This window comes from Agrilus planipennis, unplaced genomic scaffold, assembly GCF_000699045.2.
Source record: "Agrilus planipennis isolate EAB-ADULT unplaced genomic scaffold, Apla_2.0 scaffold180, whole genome shotgun sequence".
NCBI lineage: Eukaryota > Metazoa > Arthropoda > Insecta > Coleoptera > Buprestidae > Agrilus > Agrilus planipennis.
In genome coordinates this window covers 467,780-486,824 of record NW_020442427.1, presented here as the reverse complement: position 1 = coordinate 486,824, position 19,045 = coordinate 467,780, and the positions used below count along the sequence as shown (strand labels likewise).

General features: G+C 34.6%; 1 protein-coding gene across 5 annotated transcripts in view; it reads right to left on the bottom strand.

Moving 5' to 3' along the window:
* Nucleotides 1-19,045, bottom strand: part of LOC108740552 — a 182,088-nt gene that overhangs the window by 146,895 nt on the left and 16,148 nt on the right. For 2 of the 5 annotated variants that reach the window (XM_025980237.1, XM_025980240.1), the window contains exon 1: nucleotides 11,271-11,484. The exons of the other annotated variants lie outside the window; for them this stretch is intronic. In XM_025980237.1, the coding sequence (XP_025836022.1) occupies nucleotides 11,271-11,382 (112 nt within the window). In that variant the 5' untranslated portion in view covers nucleotides 11,383-11,484. Of the gene's footprint in view, nucleotides 1-11,270; nucleotides 11,485-19,045 lie in introns of those variants that run through there. 5 annotated transcript variants of the gene reach the window in all.

The window sequence follows — 19,045 nt, the reverse complement described above, 5'->3', positions numbered from 1 at the left end:
CGGCCTAGTTTCTGACACTCATATTTGGTAATGATTCTCTCTCGGTTAAATTATGTATTATCAAGTTTAAATAAACTATAAGTAATTAAGTATTCATTAAAGATAAATTAAATATTTATTATAAGTAAGATATTGTTATTTTTAACAAAAATAATTAACTCCTGAAAATAACAAACAAAAATATGTATTTGTATCATCAATAAAATTTATAATTCAATTGAAAGTAAAAATTATCATAGTAATAATCATTTTAACACTAACAAAGATGAAATTTCTTTTACAACAATCATTTTCGTATTTGAAAGAATTATTTATAACAGTGAATATAATGTTTAGTTTATTCACAAAAATATTAAATGAATATTTATCGCTGTAATTACAGAAAATAGTATATCAAATCATAATAATCATAATAAATACAAATTTTGAAACATTTTATGGATGTCAACAAACAAATAACCTCCTGAGTAAGAGGTAAGAATGTGAGTGTCAATAACTGCCACATACCTATAAAATTGAGCCTAGTTATTGACACTTATATTTTATTAATAAAGCTTTATTTAATATGATATATTGATTATTCACAAAAATATTAAATGAATATTTATCGCTGTAATTACAGAAAATAGTATATCAAATGATAATAATCATAATAAATACAAATTTTGAAACATTTTATGGATGTCAACAAACAAATAACCTCCTGAGTAAGAGGTAAGANTTATTAACCCACTTAAGATTTTTTTTTGTTTTAATTCAACATAAACCTAAAATTGTCAGAAACTGGGACAGTGTCAATAACTGGGTCCTTTACCTTACTCGTGATGGGCAAAATAATGAGTGATTGTAATCGCAATTCCGGAATTTTGCCTTTCTCTCAAAGCCCAACTAAAAATCATATTTTCACAAAATATGATAGGACTACATTTAAACGACAATAACCTAAAAACAGCTCATCATTGATCCAGTAAATTTTTGTTACGTAAGCGGAAGTGTTCACATGACGGAAGCGAATCAAGAACCGCCTTCTTTAATGAAAAAAACTTGTCACCGATAGCATGTAACTCAGGGACGTGTAAGCAAGTGCAAGATGATGCTCTTTAGCAACAAGGCCGGACGTTCCGAAAGAATGCGGAAATCGAAAGATGATGAATGGAAACCAGATACCACAAGAAAACAAAAGCAAACTGAACGACTAGTTACATGTATACGTATAGGGATTATTGCAAAGCAAACGGACCGTAACAAACTTGCAACTCTTTGAAAGCAATAGCATGACAAAAGCGACCTCGTATTCAAACGCCGATCATCATCCGCAATAGGTTCATAATACTTCTACAATACTTTTACACCATCTAAATTACACAGTAAAGAAATATTCATTATTTTAATATAAACTTACTACATTATCACGTAATACATAAACCTGATTGCTTCTTTCTTCGTTTGATTTTAATGTAAGAAACTGAGCGAGTATTGGTGAATGGTCAAAACACCATTGCCGACAACATTTCTTCATAGCCCTGGAATTTGTTGATATATTTTGGATTCAATAATTAACAACCATTTTTCGATGCTTCTTACAGAAGAAGTTAGATGAAATCTGATCACAAACTGTCATTGGATTGATCGCCATAATCTATATTTACAGGTCTTGGCATCAATTAACAGACATGTAGGCATTCAGACTTTCAAACTAGTGGTCTGTACTTTCTTTAGCAACGCAAAGTATAAACCCTTAATGGGCGTCTTCCAATTATATGAGCTTTTTTTCTTTAACTTGGACCCTTATCTTCCAATTGCTATTTTGGTAGGATGTGGTTGGAGATTAACTCTATTTGTTTCTACTGTTCTCCGATGTCTTCCAAAACTTTAAAGTTTAATAAAATTTTTTCTGGGCAGACCTTATGAACAAGTTGTCGTAAAGAAATGAACTAGAATGTTTGAATATTATGTGACAAATGAATAACAATAACCAAAATGGAGTTGACACGTTGTCTTTGACAATCCTGTAGACCTTGGAGTTGAAGCTACGTTTTCGATACATTATTTATTATAAATGACGTAAATAATGTGTTAATGCAAATAATTTCAGAACTAGGTTATGACTATGATTTATGGGATTAATTGCAACACCAAGGTGTCAGAGGTTGTTCACCCGGGTCAATGTTACATATTAATTGTTTCAGTTTAAACGCCCAATGGCACCGTAACAAATGGTAAGTGCCAACAGAAACCAGTGGCAATAAACACAAAGGGAAATCTGACACTGTAACAAAACAGCTTAAAAATTAAGGTCAAAACAATTTACCCATGATCTTTTGGCGATTTCAATTGTAATAAAGGATCGAAAAAAGTCTTTTTGTTATATTTTTCCATATAAGATCAAGTTATGATTCTCCTCACCAACCTCCATTTTGATAATAATTCTTCTTTATGTACTCTACTTTACAATGATGCCCACACTGCTTAGTTTTGTTAAGAAGCAAAAAGCAAAATGTAGGGGTTGTATAAGTTTCCTTTTCTCTATGTAATCTTATTAATATTTAACGACAATTTTAATGTAAGTTATTATATAAACATTCATAAAGACTTCGGCAGTTACGTCACGGAAACGTCATTCCAAAGGAAGTGTAAAATTTAAGTATTTATAGTTGAAACTTTTCCGCAAGTTTTCAGATTATAAATGTATTTCTCATGTAGCGGTTAGATCATAGCTTAGCATTCCGCAAACTACTAGTTTCGATTCCGGGTGCGCCAGCATCAGCTCGATCAGAGTCTTATTCTGCTTCTTTGGATATTGTTTCGTTTCTATACTGTTTCCAATTTTTGCTGGTTTCTTCTATATCTATCCCTTACTGTCACCCCACCCACCAACTCTGCCTTCTTCCCTACTGACCACCATGATGGAAAACTTGTTCACCGTCATCAGCTGCTGGGAAGGAAACACAAAAGATACAGCTCATGATGATTCCAAAAGTTGCGTCTGTGGTTCCTAACAGAGGAATTCCACGATGCAACCAACTCAAACCTCTTCAATACAAAGAAGAACAAAGTAGAAAAGTAACTTAAGTAATAATGAACTATTTATCCATTGATTCATTATTCTCTAATATCCTGCAATACTGCAATGAGAGAAACACGTGTAACTTACTATGTTAAATAAAGAAACCTAGTAAAAAAATACAGTTTGCCTGCACCGGAGGTTTGTTTGGAAGCCTGGCGATCATATACCAGCTAATTTTTCTTAAAGTCATCGAATTTTATGTAATAGCATTATGTGAAAAAAAATAACCATTCACTTATCACCTAGGTCATAGTTGCTTCACTTTACATGTAATCACTAAACCGTGCATCCTGATTTTTTGTATTGTAGTGAAACAAAACGTTTCCTGTTTGTTACCATAGAGACGTGTTAAATATATAACACAATATCATGTATTGTGTTGCTAATGTTTGCTAATAAAAAAGCTATAAAAATCAATCAACTAATAAAATATTTAACAGCTTATTATAGGCGAGCAAGAAGAATAACTGTTTTTGAATTCGTTTGTGGACGAATTTCATTTATTTTTAAAATCAGGTACATTCTACAGTAGGTAACTAAATAAGAAGTATCGAAAACCACAATGAAATCGTGGTGCAAGGGGGTGGATTAAATGGCAAATCGGGGCATACTTCCCATCCGTAGGGGTGAAAACAAAGATTCATATGCACCTTTTTCTTTTTCCGACCATGTGTAGGAATAAACTGTTTAAATACCTTTTTCAAATGACTGTCCAGTTCAATCCATTTTGGAATTTCATCATTCATCAAAACACAGAGTTTGTCTATAGATTACGCAACAGGACCAAGACGCCCGGATGAACCCCCCTCACCTCAGCCTCAAAAACACTCCAAAAATGTTTTTGTCTATCAGCACCACTGTGGTTTTCAATGAAACAAAACTACTTCAATTTAATTATTTATCACTGCCAACATTCGCGAATCCAAATTGTCACGAAGAATTTGCTAGAAAGAAGACCCAACTTCACACACAACCTGATCGAATGTTAACACAAAACTGTTCTTCTTCACCTGTAATAAACTTCACAAAAGTGACACGATGATATATATCTGTGTAAACATCGTTATCGTTACAATCTTTAGACGATACAGTTCATATAGTTAAAAGATCTGTATTATTAAAAAGTCAATTCAAAGAGACTTAATCCTCTGACTGTTTAAAATGGACATGTTTGTGTGAATTCTTATCGGTTGAGAACATAATAACAACTTGTTTTTATTACATGCTAGACGACAGATTTCTCCAAGGGCACGTCTAAAAGCGAAGATAAACCGATCTATCAACAAATTTGGACGGGTTCAACTAGTTCAATTAGTACCTGAAAGAAATTCTACCTGCTCTATAAATTACGATAGCAACATACATATTATTATAATGGTATATGTGCGCGAATCACATGGAAATGCTATTTCGAGATAAAAATAAATCAGAAGTTGTTAACAAAGTAAATTTGTTGACGGATTAAAAAAAAGTTTGCTTTGTAACACACACGAGCGACGTATTACAATATTTTCAGGAAAAAAACAAAAATTTAATATCACACGTCTGTCTGCCTTAGATACATACCTAGGTATCTACTTATTAATAGTAACTAGAAGCAAACTAACGAAAAGTTTAATTGGAAATAAATTTTCAAATGTTCAAATATTTTTGGTAGGTACTAATTTTATACTATATAGTACCTACATATTTACATTAAGTATACGTGGGCGGTTCAGTAAGTACCCGTGTTAGCAATGAAGACACCTATTTTTTATAATTTTTTTTTATTTTTCAACATAGTCCACTTTTAGAAAGATACACTTCTCCCAACGTCCCTGCCATTTTTTTTACCTCTCCAAAAAATAAGATTTGTCGAACTCTCCAAAATCCCCCTTGTCTCGGCGATGACTTCCTCGTTTGACCTAAATTTTTTTCTCGCGAGTCATTTCTTCATGGTAGGGAACAAGACGAGTCAAATCGAGTGAGTACGGGGTGTGCGGCAGCAGTTCATAACATAATTCATGCAGTTTGGCGGCAACAACTCCTGATGAATGTGCCGGTGCGTTATCGTGTTGAAAACGCACCTTCTTTTTCGTCAAATGCGTCCGTGTCTCCTTCAATTTTTTGTTGAAGCGGTCCAATAACTCACTCTAGTATTGTCCAGTGATCGTTCTTCCTTTTCCTAAAAAATCCGTAAAATAATTTTCTCGGTAACAACGTTTGCCAGGCTTCCTGGTCGCTCCTTTCAAAAACGGATCTTTGCCCACGTTTAAATTCGTTGAAGCAATAACTAACTGTGGTCATAGATGGCGAAATGTCTCCATAAACAGTATCCAACTTTGTTTTCATCTCCTCGCATTTTTTTCCATCCAAAAACAAAAAGCGAGTTACCGAACGATACTGCACTTTTTTCATTTTAGCGAAAATAACGAAACACGTCTCAGTCGAATGCCTGCCAAATCCAAACTAACCTATCAATCAGTCTGAAATTCGTTTTGGCGTGGTTTGATAGATGGCAGCACACGATGACAACACCAATTTCCCTCAGTACCGTCCTCTGTCTTCAAACACGGGTACTTATTGAACCGCCCTCGTATTCTAGACGGCCTTTACACTCCTCTAGGTAAATATATCTCACCTTGTTCTTGCATCTCTTAAAATGTAGTTAATATTTGATAATTAGTTTCGTAAATGTTGAGGTCAAAGTATTGAACTTGCATATTTCTACCTCACCTTAAACAAACAATCGATTGATTTTGATACTGATTCGTTTTCTACAGTTAAAGCAAAACGTTCTTTGAACATAAAAATTACACATTTTTTTCTTTTTTCCAACTACGACTAACTGATGATATCACCTACTTCTCCGAAAGCTGACTGAAATGTCAAAATCTTTTGAACAAAGTGTAAAATCGTTCAAATCCCATGTAGGATATTACGACAGGATCAAGCTTGACTCAAACCTGGCCAAAGATTTTTCAATTCTGGTTTGAGATTAGAAATCCATTTTGGGCCAAGCATGACAAATGCCTGGTTTGTTACTTGAACCAAAGTCTAGTTTGGTCTACGACTAGACAGCCAGTGTTGAACAAACTTGACGAAGCATGAATAAACTTAGTCCTGGCATTGTTGATTGTTCAAACATTGGACCAGTATTGTCGAACCAATGCTTGACTACTCCAGTATTGAACCAAACTTGGCGAAAAGTTAGAGTACATAGCCTTGGCATTTGAAGATTATCCAAACTTTGGACCAGTATTGTCAAGCCAATGCTTGACTACTCCAGTAGCCTTGGTATTTGAAGATTGTCCAAACTTTGTACCAGTATTGTCAAACCAAACTTGGCGAAAAGTTAGAGTACATAGCCTTGGCATTTGAAGATTATCCAAACTTTGGACCAGTATTGTCAAGCCAATGCTTGACTACTCCAGTATTGAATCAAACTTGGCGAAAAGTTAGAGTACATAGCCTTGGTATTTGAAGATTATCCAAACTTTGGACGAGTATTGTCAAACCAATGCTTGGCTGCTCTAGTATTGAACCAAACTTGGTGCAAATTTAGTGTATCTAGCCTTGGCATTTGAAGATTGTCCAAACTTTGTACCAGTATTGTCAAACCAAACTTGGCGAAAAGTTAGAGTACCTAGCCTTGGCATTTGAAGATTGTCCAAACTTTGGAGCAGTCTTGTCAAGCCAATGCTAGTAAGTATATATAGAATTAATGTGTGTAGTTTTTATATTTTTAAATTTTATGACGATAATGTGTCTTGTCAGAGCCCTTTCCAGAGCGGCAATGAGCTTGCTAGGGGACAGTGCCCCCTTGCCCCTATCTGTCTATGCTCATGGATGCCCCCCTTTAATAATTGTACGTTTTTAATTCGTCACTACTATGTCTTAATTCCATTCGATGGTATACGCATCGATTCTTTGATGTGTACTTTTGAGAATACGCTGCAGGTTCCAATTCTTGATTGATTTTGACGATCGTCTTTTCTACTGATTTATTGACCATCAGAATTGAATTTCATAGTCATTTATTAAAAAGTTTTGATTTTGATAAACAATTTTCCACAAGCAGTCCCTTTTTCTTATACTCTGTAATTTGAGAATCAGAGAACTGCTTCAATCAGCTCCATTTCGATTGCACGAAATGTTATGACTTACATATGTTCTGTACGTTCAAATTAAAACTACTTCGATAATAAAATTAATAAAAAAGTTGTAAAACTGTAGCGTTTGTGAAATGATGACCCAATTCAAAAATTTAAACGGCTGTAATACTTTGTTTGTTCTTCCGAATGCTCTAAATACAGACAGCGTTTTTGGAAGAGTGTCACGTAAAATTTAAATGTGACCCTTTCAATTATTCTGCACGAAACATCCGCAGTCTGTTCTCGATTTCATTATATCAATTCTATTTATAAAAAGACAAAACGTAAACTTTTGCACCGCTAACCTTCTAACATTTATGTTTGGACATAAATTTCACTAAAAATAGCATTTTCATGGAGTTAATAAAATAACCAGATCGAAAACGAAAAACACGAAACGCTGATCTAATAAAAATGACTAGTTACATCAAACATATACGATACATTATGTAAAATTAATTCAATTTCTACTTCCTGAAATATATAAATCATTTGTGAATTATTTTAACGTTGTATTTCTGTTAAAATAATCACAAATAATCTAAACCAGGAAATGGTTAGTTTCGAATTATAATCGAATTCTAATATTTTTTGACTCAAGATCAATGGCAGACATGGAGAAAGACTATAGGTACAAGTATGAACTTTGTTGGATCTTTGTGCGATATTATTCATCTTTAGAGTAAATGTTTATTTTTCTTAATGGCTTCAAGGATTCGTAATAGTATGGAGGTATGAACTGATAAGCTTACCTATATGTGTCAATTATGGAAAAGGGATGCTTTTCATGAAAACTTACCTGAAAAAGAAAAGATTATATTAAAATTTATCACGAAAAATTAATAGTTCAGTAATGGGAATAATAATTTTTATCTTAACAAATCCTTCGGGAATTTTTTAATTCCCCTTCGTATTCGTAACAAACTTGATATTGATTCGTCTGCTGTCAGGTCGATCAATATATTCACGCCCTTTCAGTTGGCCATGACTTTTTTAAATACAAGTTTTTTTTTAGAAATACCTACTAAACCATTTTAATAGTAAAAAATTATAGATAAACGAAATAGTAAACCCGAATAATAAAAACGATACATCAAAACGTTTTGATTCCAATGTTCCAATGCTTATGGAATCAATTTAACGATTGAGTAAACATCAATTTATTGGTTTAGGCTACGACAGAATGACCTGTAAGTCCATGCGGGGTCTTTGGTAGGAAAGTATTCAGTGATGACAATATATAAATGCATGACTCTTCACCAAGACTATATTAATCACAAAAAAAATCATAGTTTGATAGCAAGTAGATAAACAAATAATGTGTAAGTACTTATATTCAGGAAGTCAGATAAATCAGGACGGAAGGAGTGGTAGGGATATAAAGTAGAGGATAGCGCAGGGTCGAGTCGCCTTCAATAAAAAGAAGTCACTTCTATGCTCGAGAACGGTTAATTTAGAAATTCGAAAAAGGTTGTTAAAGGTGTGTATGCTTGGAGCAAGGCGTTGTACGGGTGCGAAACATGGACAGTGGGCGCAGCGGAAAAGAAAAAGTTAGAAGCTTTCGAAGTGTGATGTTACAGGCGAATGATGAGAATGCCGTGGATAGAGAAGGTTAGAAATGAAGAGGTATTAGAATGAGTAAGAGAACAGAGAACAGAGTATGAAATAGGCGAGATAGGTTAGTAGGACACCTTCTCAGGCATGAAGGTCTAGTCAGAGACATATTAGAGATAGAAACGGAAGTTACGAGAGGCAGATGTAGACCTAGATCAGATTACTGTTCGCAAATAGTTAAGGATATGGGTTGTTCAAATTTTAGGGAAATGCGAAGATTAGTTCAGGATAGGAAAGAGTGGAGGTGCGTGTCCAACCAGTCTTAGGACTGACGACCTTATGATGATGACAATCATCCAACTTCTACTAATCTAAAATCTAATCCTCTGTTTAGTCGTATGTAATCGTCATTCCTTTTTTGATTAGTTCACATAGACCATATTAATGACGTAAACGCAGTCTCTTAATTATTTAACAGTAGATATTAGGTGTCTATTATTACTACTAAATAATTATATCTACTTATTATCTACTTCATTATCGTTTAAATTTTATTTCCTGATTAATTCTGTCAACANAGCAAACATCAAGTATTGCTTAAATTTAAACAGGTATTTTATGTAGAAGCAATTACCTGATTCAAATTATAACTAATTGAAACATTTTTTTATAATTATATTTTCTTTGAACTAAGTCAGTTAACTGACAAGTGCAATAAGTTTTCGTCTTTAAAAGTTTAAATATGTCTGAAAACAATTGAAAAATGAATTCAAAATTGCTTCAAATGGCGAAATCGTCAAGCGAAACAAAAATAAAGAGCAAACAATTGACTGAAAATGAGGAATGAATTACGTCATTGTTCTATCAAATTTATTTACCTATCTATATCGTCAAACGACAAATTAGAAATAAAATTGCAAAGTCGTTATGAATCGTGGTTTTATGTTTTATTACCCTTATTGAAAAATAACAGAAAAAGATTAATCAAGATTCCCACATTTTCATTATCATTTCTAACCAGTAAAACATTAATCTCTTATTAATGCGAACCTGAAACTCAAGCATCTTTTTTTTGGGTTCCTATAGTTTACTGAAATTTAAGAATTTTTACCATACGTATATCGTTCTACGACGAACTTAACGAACTTAGTGACGAATTTATAAGGCTATTAGACCGAGAATTGGTGACACGTGGGATTCACCGCAAGTCTCTTTGGGGGTCAACAATTTACCCTTTCATAGGAATGATAAAAAGGTTCTTGACCGATGCACGCTTTTCGAAATTAAATTTTATTTTTAAAACACATTGTGTCTGCCCATGACATCATATTGCATGAATTTATAACGTAAAGTAGTTAAAGGTGATTAAAGACTTAGTACTAGAAGTCATGCAATCCGCAACAGCCCAAAGGGCTCAGACGGTCGATTGCAATTAAAAAACATTACATAAAGTTCCTTGTTTTCAAATTGCATGATAACGAAAGGAAGGATTCACCTTTCGTTGACACAAGAGTGGCAAAACTAGTTGTAATCTTGAACTATCTCAAATGAAAATGATCTCTTACTCCTAAGGGCTTTACAACTTAAAGTTTCCTTATTTTTTATTACCTACACTCGATCGTTCGAGATTTTGGAGTCGTTGCGGATTGTAGATATGTCTTTCACCACTGACCATGACCGGAAAGCGCTCCTCAGCCAAGGACTTTTCTATGTTTCCTATGACGGGGTAAATTATCAACCCCTAGAATGACAAGGCACCAGCTCCCAGTCTATATTGTGTATTACAATACTAATTGAACCGTTTTTGTAATTTTATTGTGAGGAAATTTTTTCTAGCGTTTCCACAACTGATTGAACAAGAAGATTCATTTCGATAGAGCAAAGACCGACATTATCAGTTATTTTATTAACAATTGATATGATTTTGAATGTTCATTGTAAGCAATCAGAGAGACGCGTCAAAATTGATAGGACTGATACAACACCTGTACTTACAGATTATTTATTTATCTATTGAAAACGTGCAAGATTAGTATTGACATTTAACTCGATTTTGTATCCAACAGATTGTCTTTAATGGTTATGCTAATATGGAGAAGTTTAAACAAATAAAGATCAAAAATTCGGATTTCGAGTATTTCCCCCATAATTTCAATTATTAGGTAATAATTCAGAAAAAGAATCACCTAAGGAATTAAAAAACCTGATCGTCTCATTCGAATTCCTTTATTATTCAAATAATATATTCGTTTGTGTTATTTTTTATTAAAATTAGCTCTTTAAAATGCTGAACACGTTGTTTTAGTAATGTGACGTAATGAAAAAATTAGTATTTTATAGATTAGGCGCACAATTAAAAAAATACTGAACAGATTTGGATCCTTATTGGTACAAATTTTATCGCTTCGAAGTAGCAGAGCCTTAATTTATGATGCTCGCAATTGCCAAGTCACAATTTTTTGAAATCAAAATCAATGAACATTAAAATGACGTTGCAAAAAAAAACAGCAGCTTACCGATTTCAGAAGATAGTTCTAGAGCAGTCAGCTGGTACTCCAGATAAGTCAAGTTAAAACATCCATTGCATAAGTCGGTAGCGTTTTGAATGGCACTAATTTCATAAGACATTATATGATACTTATTAGTTAAGGCATCTTTTCTTATTAAAATTATTGATACAAAATTTTTAACACTAGCACCACTTCACTCACGCACTAAACATTTCCTCAAAAAGACACTTTTACTCCGTACACCTTCGCGTTGCAAAGTTTTACATAACACTCGTGAAATTACTATATTGTTAAAAAAAAAAGTGAAACACGCGTGTAGTTATCACATGCCTACTACGATAAGAGAATGTATACAGAGACGTAGGCTGTTTAATTATTGTTAAAAATTATAGTAAGTAGTACTTCTCAAACTACGAAACATTGATGATAGCATGTCAAGGAAAAATCTTCGATGTCACACCAACCTGTTATCACAAACCGAGAAGGTGAAATGTGTAGAATATGTGGAACAACATCAAAGTCCGTTTTCGGATAGTAAAGAATCTGAACGTCTGTCTTGATTGACAGTACGTATTTTCGTTTCTAACAACAGAAGACACCGAGTGATGAACACGCTGCCAAAATCGTACAATAATGCAATCATAAATTGGTCAGTTGTAATAGAAAATTATTGCTTCTTTGTAAGGCACTAAAACTCTGATAATATGTTATGGTGCATAAAGCCAACAAGGCAATTAACCGATATGATGACAGTTTACCGGTGATACATCTTCTCTCTCCGGCTGTCATGGATTCGCACCGAACTGGACTGCACCGCCGATTCAAATGGAATTTCATAAGTTGTAGGAATCCAGTTTTGACTTTATCGGGTTGGAGCAGAGGTAAACGCTGATCGCGGACTGGATCTGCACTATCTCGATCGCGAGTGAATGGGTAAATATCAGCACACAATAATATAATAGCGTCGTAGGTGGACTTGCTTGTCAACCTGCGACGTGTTAGGCAGTTATAATGTTGTTGTTGTTGTTATAGGATCTCCGCGGTGTACCTGAACAGGTGGGTAAGCACGAGTTTGTGGCGCAGACGCCACCAGTTGTGACGCCACGAACGCTCGCCGTCGCCGTCGTCGCGGCTGATCGGCCGTCCGACGCTTGCATCATTGGCCGACTTGATGAGACGTCGAGGTCACTGTTTGGTGACATTAATTGCTTGGCATCTTCATCCCATCGACATCGCTTATCAACCACCTACAGGGGCAGGTGAAGAATTATGACTATGTAATTATCTCTTGCTTGCGACCTTGCCTGTGTGAAATTCTTAATATTTTAGGTATAAAGTTATGAAGAAGATGTGCGAATTGCGTTAAACACCTTCATTTCGATATCCAATTAGATGGATTCAAATTGAATTTCACTCAAGAAGCCAGAACTTGCGATGCTAAAATAAAATCATCCTATGGGTTTTTTAGTAGACTAAACTCCGCCTGATCGTTGATTTCTACTTCCTACTAAAAACATTGGAACCGAGGGGCATGACCTAGAGATTTAGACCATTGCTTTGCATTTGGGAGAACACTGATTCGATTCTGGGTTTGTCTGTTCTAGTCCAAATTATTCTACGACATCCTTAGGCCACTCTTGTTGGGGCAGTAATATTCCACATATAATCTTTCACTTCCTTATGTCTTTTTCATCTTTCTTACCCCAACCACAATCCATCCATTTCCACGATTCCTAAAAGGAAGCTAAAGAAGGCCTTCAGCTTTATCCTCTGGCGTAGTCTGAAGGGATGACCCGACCATCAGCATTAATAATGGTGGGAATGAAACACCCAAAAGTTTTTTTAAACATTGACTGTCTGATCGTGATCGTTTACGTGGTTAACAATCAAGTCAATGTTTTTGAAGTGTTCAATATGTATGCAAAAAGGTTTGTTCATCACAAATTTCGTAGTCCAAGACATTTTAAAAGATCTCTACTATTTTTGCTAACGACAGTCATGAAGAAGCCCACTGATTGTCCAAATAATTTAAATAATCTATACGATGCACTCTGATGTGTGTCCAAATTATAACTCGCAAGTTGATATCCTTGATTCAAAGGTCAGAATTATTTTTAAGTATCAATTTACGAATATTCAGTAAATATGCATTGTATTTAAAGAATCATTTTATGATAAAAGCAACGTCTAAACCCATTTTATTAGAAAAGACCAGTATGATACTTAACATTCCACCGTTATCAATTACGTTCAAGTCTACTGTTTACAGGCTGATTGTTGATGTCACGTTTCAGATGTTATTATAAGAATTTAGTCGAAAGAGTTCCTAACTACTTTTTTTACTAATGTTATTATTGTTAGTATTATGAAAGATGCCGGCAGCTAACACAATAAAAATCACTCAGTTGAGATGTCACGTATTTAATAGATACGAATACATTCATGGGTTGATGACGAACCATATAATAAATATTAAACGGGAATCATATAACTTAAAGCTATGTGACGAATTTCTACATGATGAAAAACAAAATAAAAATACATAATTAATGTCGCGCAATTAAAATCGCTCATGTCCGTCACAAATTTAATAGGTAATAAACACATCTTCATCATCCTCAACATAANAACACAATAAAAATCACTCAGTTGAGATGTCACGTATTTAATAGATACGAATACATTCATGGGTTGATGACGAACCATATAATAAATATTAAACGGGAATCATATAACTTAAAGCTATGTGACGAATTTCTACATGATGAAAAACAAAATAAAAATACATAATTAATTATTTACTATAAGACTGTTCAAAAACGAATCGCAAAAAGAAGCAAAAGAAAAGAACAACGATAGTATTTGTCATCACCAGACAATTTGGTGAAAACAATTCTTAGTTTAAACGTATGTTCAGTTAGGTATATGATTTGCAACTCTATTTCGGGTTAGCCGGCCCTAAGTCCAAATTTTTCTGTAGTTTTCTTAGATCACTTAGACCAATTGCTGGTGAAACAATATTCCAAAGATAATCTTTCACTTCTCTTCTGGCTTCATATTGTCCATCTTACATTTCTCTCCCCAACCACAACCCATCTAAACAATTTTATTTGTCATCACCAGACAATTTGGTGAAAACAAATTCTTAGTTTAAATGTATGTTCGGTCAGGTATATGATTTGCAGGTTCGCCTGTCCAAATTTTTCAGTAGTTTTCTTAGATCACTTAGACTAATTGCTAACAATATTCCAAGTATAATCTTTCACTTCTCATCTGGCTTCAAACTGTCCATCTTATCTTACTCTCCCCAACCACAACCCATCTATTTTGACAATTCCTAATAGGAGGTTGTGGAAGGTCTTCCTCTCGTGAGTGTAAGTCAAAGGGCTTCCCCCCTCGGAATTCATAGCTGGTAGTACGATTGGTTTTTCGTGTTTTAATGATACGAGTCATTACTAGGTCAAATACAAACCGGAATCTGTTTTTAATAAAAAAAAGGAACATTTTGACTAGAACTTATTTCTTTATGTAGTCTCCTATTTTGACAATAGATTTTTTCCAATTTGAAACCATCCATTGGGGAAAACTTGACGTCTACTCTACATATAATCTGGACCTGTCACTCTGGGAGTATCACATGTTTGAATCATTCAAAGAACTTCAAGGAAACTGTTTTGGTGTCGACTTAGAACTGGCATCCTTTGTGAGCAGTCGGTTAGATAAATTTTGGCTTTAATTTGGTCCACCCACCTATTCTACTCTATTCCATATCATCATAAGGGCGTCAGTCCTAAGACTGGTTGGACATGCACCTCCACTCTTTCCCTAAAACTAGAACATCCCGCATCCTTAACTATTTGCGAACAGTAATCTAATGTATTCCATAAACATTTTTATTAATAAATAAACATTTCATCAATGTTTTTTTATTAAATCAAGGTTTAACTAGACTAAAAATGTTTGGATGAATACTTTTTTAAAACCTTCTTACGTATTTTCATTAAGTATTTGCAGATATGGTTAGGAGTTAAATCAGCCGAAAAAACAACGGAAAATTAATGCTTATTATCTAAGATCATGCCACGAATTAGCGTTCGAGCTTAATTCAATTAGTTAATTTCCTTTTATGAGTTATGTCAACGGAATAAATTTTTTCGGCCTTGAAGATGTCACTTTTTTCGTCCCTCTACGAAACGGACAACGCACACACATATGCATACACTTATATTGACAATAATGATTAATGTTCGCGTGGTAACCTCGTTGACGACTTTTCTTTGCCTGAAAACCAATTACACAAACAACGTGATCAACATTAATTACTGAGCCTAATAAAATTACACATGGGTGCGTATAGCAAGAGAGACGCTAATTGCAAGTGAAATTAACTTTTAATTTTTTTTTATCATATTTGCAAACGTTTCGCAATGCCCGTCGGAAAATTCATTTGTAATTTTAATGTTCCGTTTTTGTACTAATCACTATAACATCTAAAGTTGAAACAGTTTGATATAAAAGCCATACAAATGAATGAGGTTAACGAAGCGTCAGGTTTTCCAATTAAACTTCAATTTTTGTAAATAAAGACTGGTCATGGACATTTGACACGAGCACTTTGAAATCAGGAACTTAATGTATGCACAATTGTATTAATGAGCCATATAGTACAAAAAATTGACTGGAAATCAACAGGCTGAATTTTATTTATAATCAAAATAATGATATCCACTATCAAACTATACCTAACAGACCTTAGCGAATACAATAATTATTCAAAGACGGTTTAAATTTGAACCGTTTAGCTCAAAATTGAACAGAAAAACGTCCTTGAGATAAATGTTAATTACAAATACCAATAAATCAAATTAATATCATTTGCCCACACCTGCTCCAGTGACGACGCATTTATTACTGTTTTGATATCGGTTATACCCAGGGTTCCAAGTGAGTCGGCAAAATTTTTATTTCCAAAAGTACAATGTCAGATATCCAAGTGGCATACATTTTGTACCCATATATGTCTATATGGATGGTATACAGAGGCCGCCGTCGGTTGGAGTTGCTTCCTAACGTGTGGATTGACCACTTCCATGTAGAAGAAGAAAATATATATGTTAACATAGAATTTACACAGATGTTAAATCAGAGCCACGATAAGGGATAAGGCACCAGGATGTGGTGAAGCTATTTGTAAGAATTTCCTTAGAGAATGACGTGTTGCTTGAAAAAATGATGCAGCTCTTTCATGTATGCTTGCAATAGAATATCCCTATGTTCGGTTCTCAATTCGCCTATACTGTACACATCTATAGTGTTTTTGAAAGAACACTTCATTTGATAGCAGTTCTACTGATTAGGCGCATTAGCAAGTATAATTATTTACAGCGAAATAAGCTCCAATTGAAAAGTCAACACCATTTCATGAACAAACAACAAAACGAGAGTCTAGAAATTAAAATATTTTGTTTAGCAAGCAGATAGAGACGCGGGTAAAAGTGTGCTTAGTGAAAGGTCAGACTGGCAAGGTCATCGGATATGAAAAAACACGAGACACCAGCACATTTGGTTATCACGATCAAGAATGTACATATGCCATGTTGTAGTAACCAATATCTAATCCTACGAAGTTTCAAAATCCTAGACGCCGCTCTTCTGAAGATGAACATCATTTAGGCATATAAAATCTAATAATCTTTATTTTAAATCTTCTGCAATTATGTAAGAAAGGGAAAGGTACGCCGATATTAACGGATGTAATTTCAAAAATATACCAACAGCAGGTGTTTCCAAAACAGAATCTGCAAACAGCGACTAGCAAAAGTGGAAAAAGAATAAAGATTTTGAGGTAGGTATGAGACGGTAAGTAGTTCAATGGCCAAAATTTGCTGATAGTGCAAGTGGCTGGATACTTGTTCCACTATTCCCATTTATTGAAAGTGAAACTGATTCCACTCCAGCGAACTTTAGCCTCGCTCTGTACCTTTAAATTTTGAAATGTATGCGGATAGCAGGTTTCAGTGTGCAGTATCGTTACTCATTACGAGTATTATTGAAGCTGTGAGAACGCTTGCTAGTCCACTTGGCGACATCTTCTTCATCCTACTATCATTTATTTATCGGAGCCGAGATTATGGTCGTTTACTTTCTAGAGCTTTCTCCAAAGTTCTTGACAACTCCTTAGCAGATCGATTGATTTCATTTACTTCAGTCTGGCAGAGGTAGTGTTTAGATGATAGACGAAAGTAACTACAAAAACTGGTTGACAGTTACTATAGTTTAGAAAGTACAATGCCGGCATGGCACCTAACCTCTAAACGTCAAACACATAACATTATGTTTGAATGCCTTATGTTTTCAATATACAATCATTCAATCCGAAAATGCTGACAAATTTTGTTTCTTATTAAAATTAGTTGACTGCTTAACCTTTTCGTTTAAGTTTCTGTCGTTAAACCTCGAGTTTTATATTTGGAACTTTGAACCCACCCCAATAACCGACAACTCTGATGCAAGTTCCTAGTTTTTGACTTATCAGATGTTCAAAGTAAATCAAAAGTTTACAGGATCTATCTATCGTACTTATATCCATTATTATACGTGTAAATCGTACACAATTGGTTTATTGGACACATCGTTATTGTCATGGTCACCGTTAATTAAAGATATATTTGTATTCCGGAAATGTACTTCTACCACGGTCTATTGATTCAGAATCGTTTCGTAATACGATTGTTGACTTGTGCACCCAAACTTGTTGGTTAAACTATGTCCGTACATGCATTAAATACTAATTACAGTAACTTCATAGAAACGAACGCGCGTAAATGGCTATTTATACCTCTTTGTTTTGGTGAAACACAATCCAAATGCGTACATATAATAATTTGCATCAGTTTAGTCAGCGTAAACCGGCTGATGAATTCCAGGGAAAAACTACATGTGTGGAAAAGCAGCAAGAACCGCACCACCGTAAATAAAAGCGAAATATAGCAACACGTGCAAGGGCAAAAGATTAGTATGCTTAGATTTGCAGATGATATAGCAGTATTAGCATCTAGCAAGGAGGACCTAGAGATAGCTTTAAATAAATGGAAGCGGTACTGACAGATCAGTACTGTATGAAAATAAATAAAAGTAAAACTAAAATACTGATATGCAAGGGAAGAAAAAGTAGGGAAAGAGCGAATATAAAGATAGGAGACGAAAAATTAGAAGAAGTGGCTGATTTTAGATACCTAGGAAGTCAGATAAGTGAGGATGGAAGGAGTAGTAGGGATATAAAGCAGAGGATAGCGCAGGGTCGTGTCGCCTTTAATAAAAAGAAGTCACTTATATGCTCGCGAACGGTTAATTTACAAATTCGAAAAAGGTTGTTAAAGGTGTATGTTTGGAGCACGGCGTTGTACGGGTGTGAAACATGGACAGTGGGAGCGGCGGAAAAGAAAAGGTTAGAAGCCTTCGAAATGTGGTGTTATAGGCGGATGATGAGGATATCTTGGGTAGAAAAGGTTAGAAATGAAGAGGTATTGGAAAGAATAGGAGAACAGAGGACTCTATGGAAGTCAATAAAAAATAGGCGAGATAGGTTGGTAGGACACCTTCTCAGGCATGAAGGTCTAGTCAGAGACATATTAGAGGCAGAAACAGGAGTTAGGAGGGGTAGAGGTAGACCTAGATTAGATTACTGTTCGCAAAAAGGATGTGGGCTGTTCTAGTTTTAGGGAAATGCGAAGTTTAGCTCAGGATAGGAAAGAGTGGAGGTACGTGTCCAATCAGTCTTA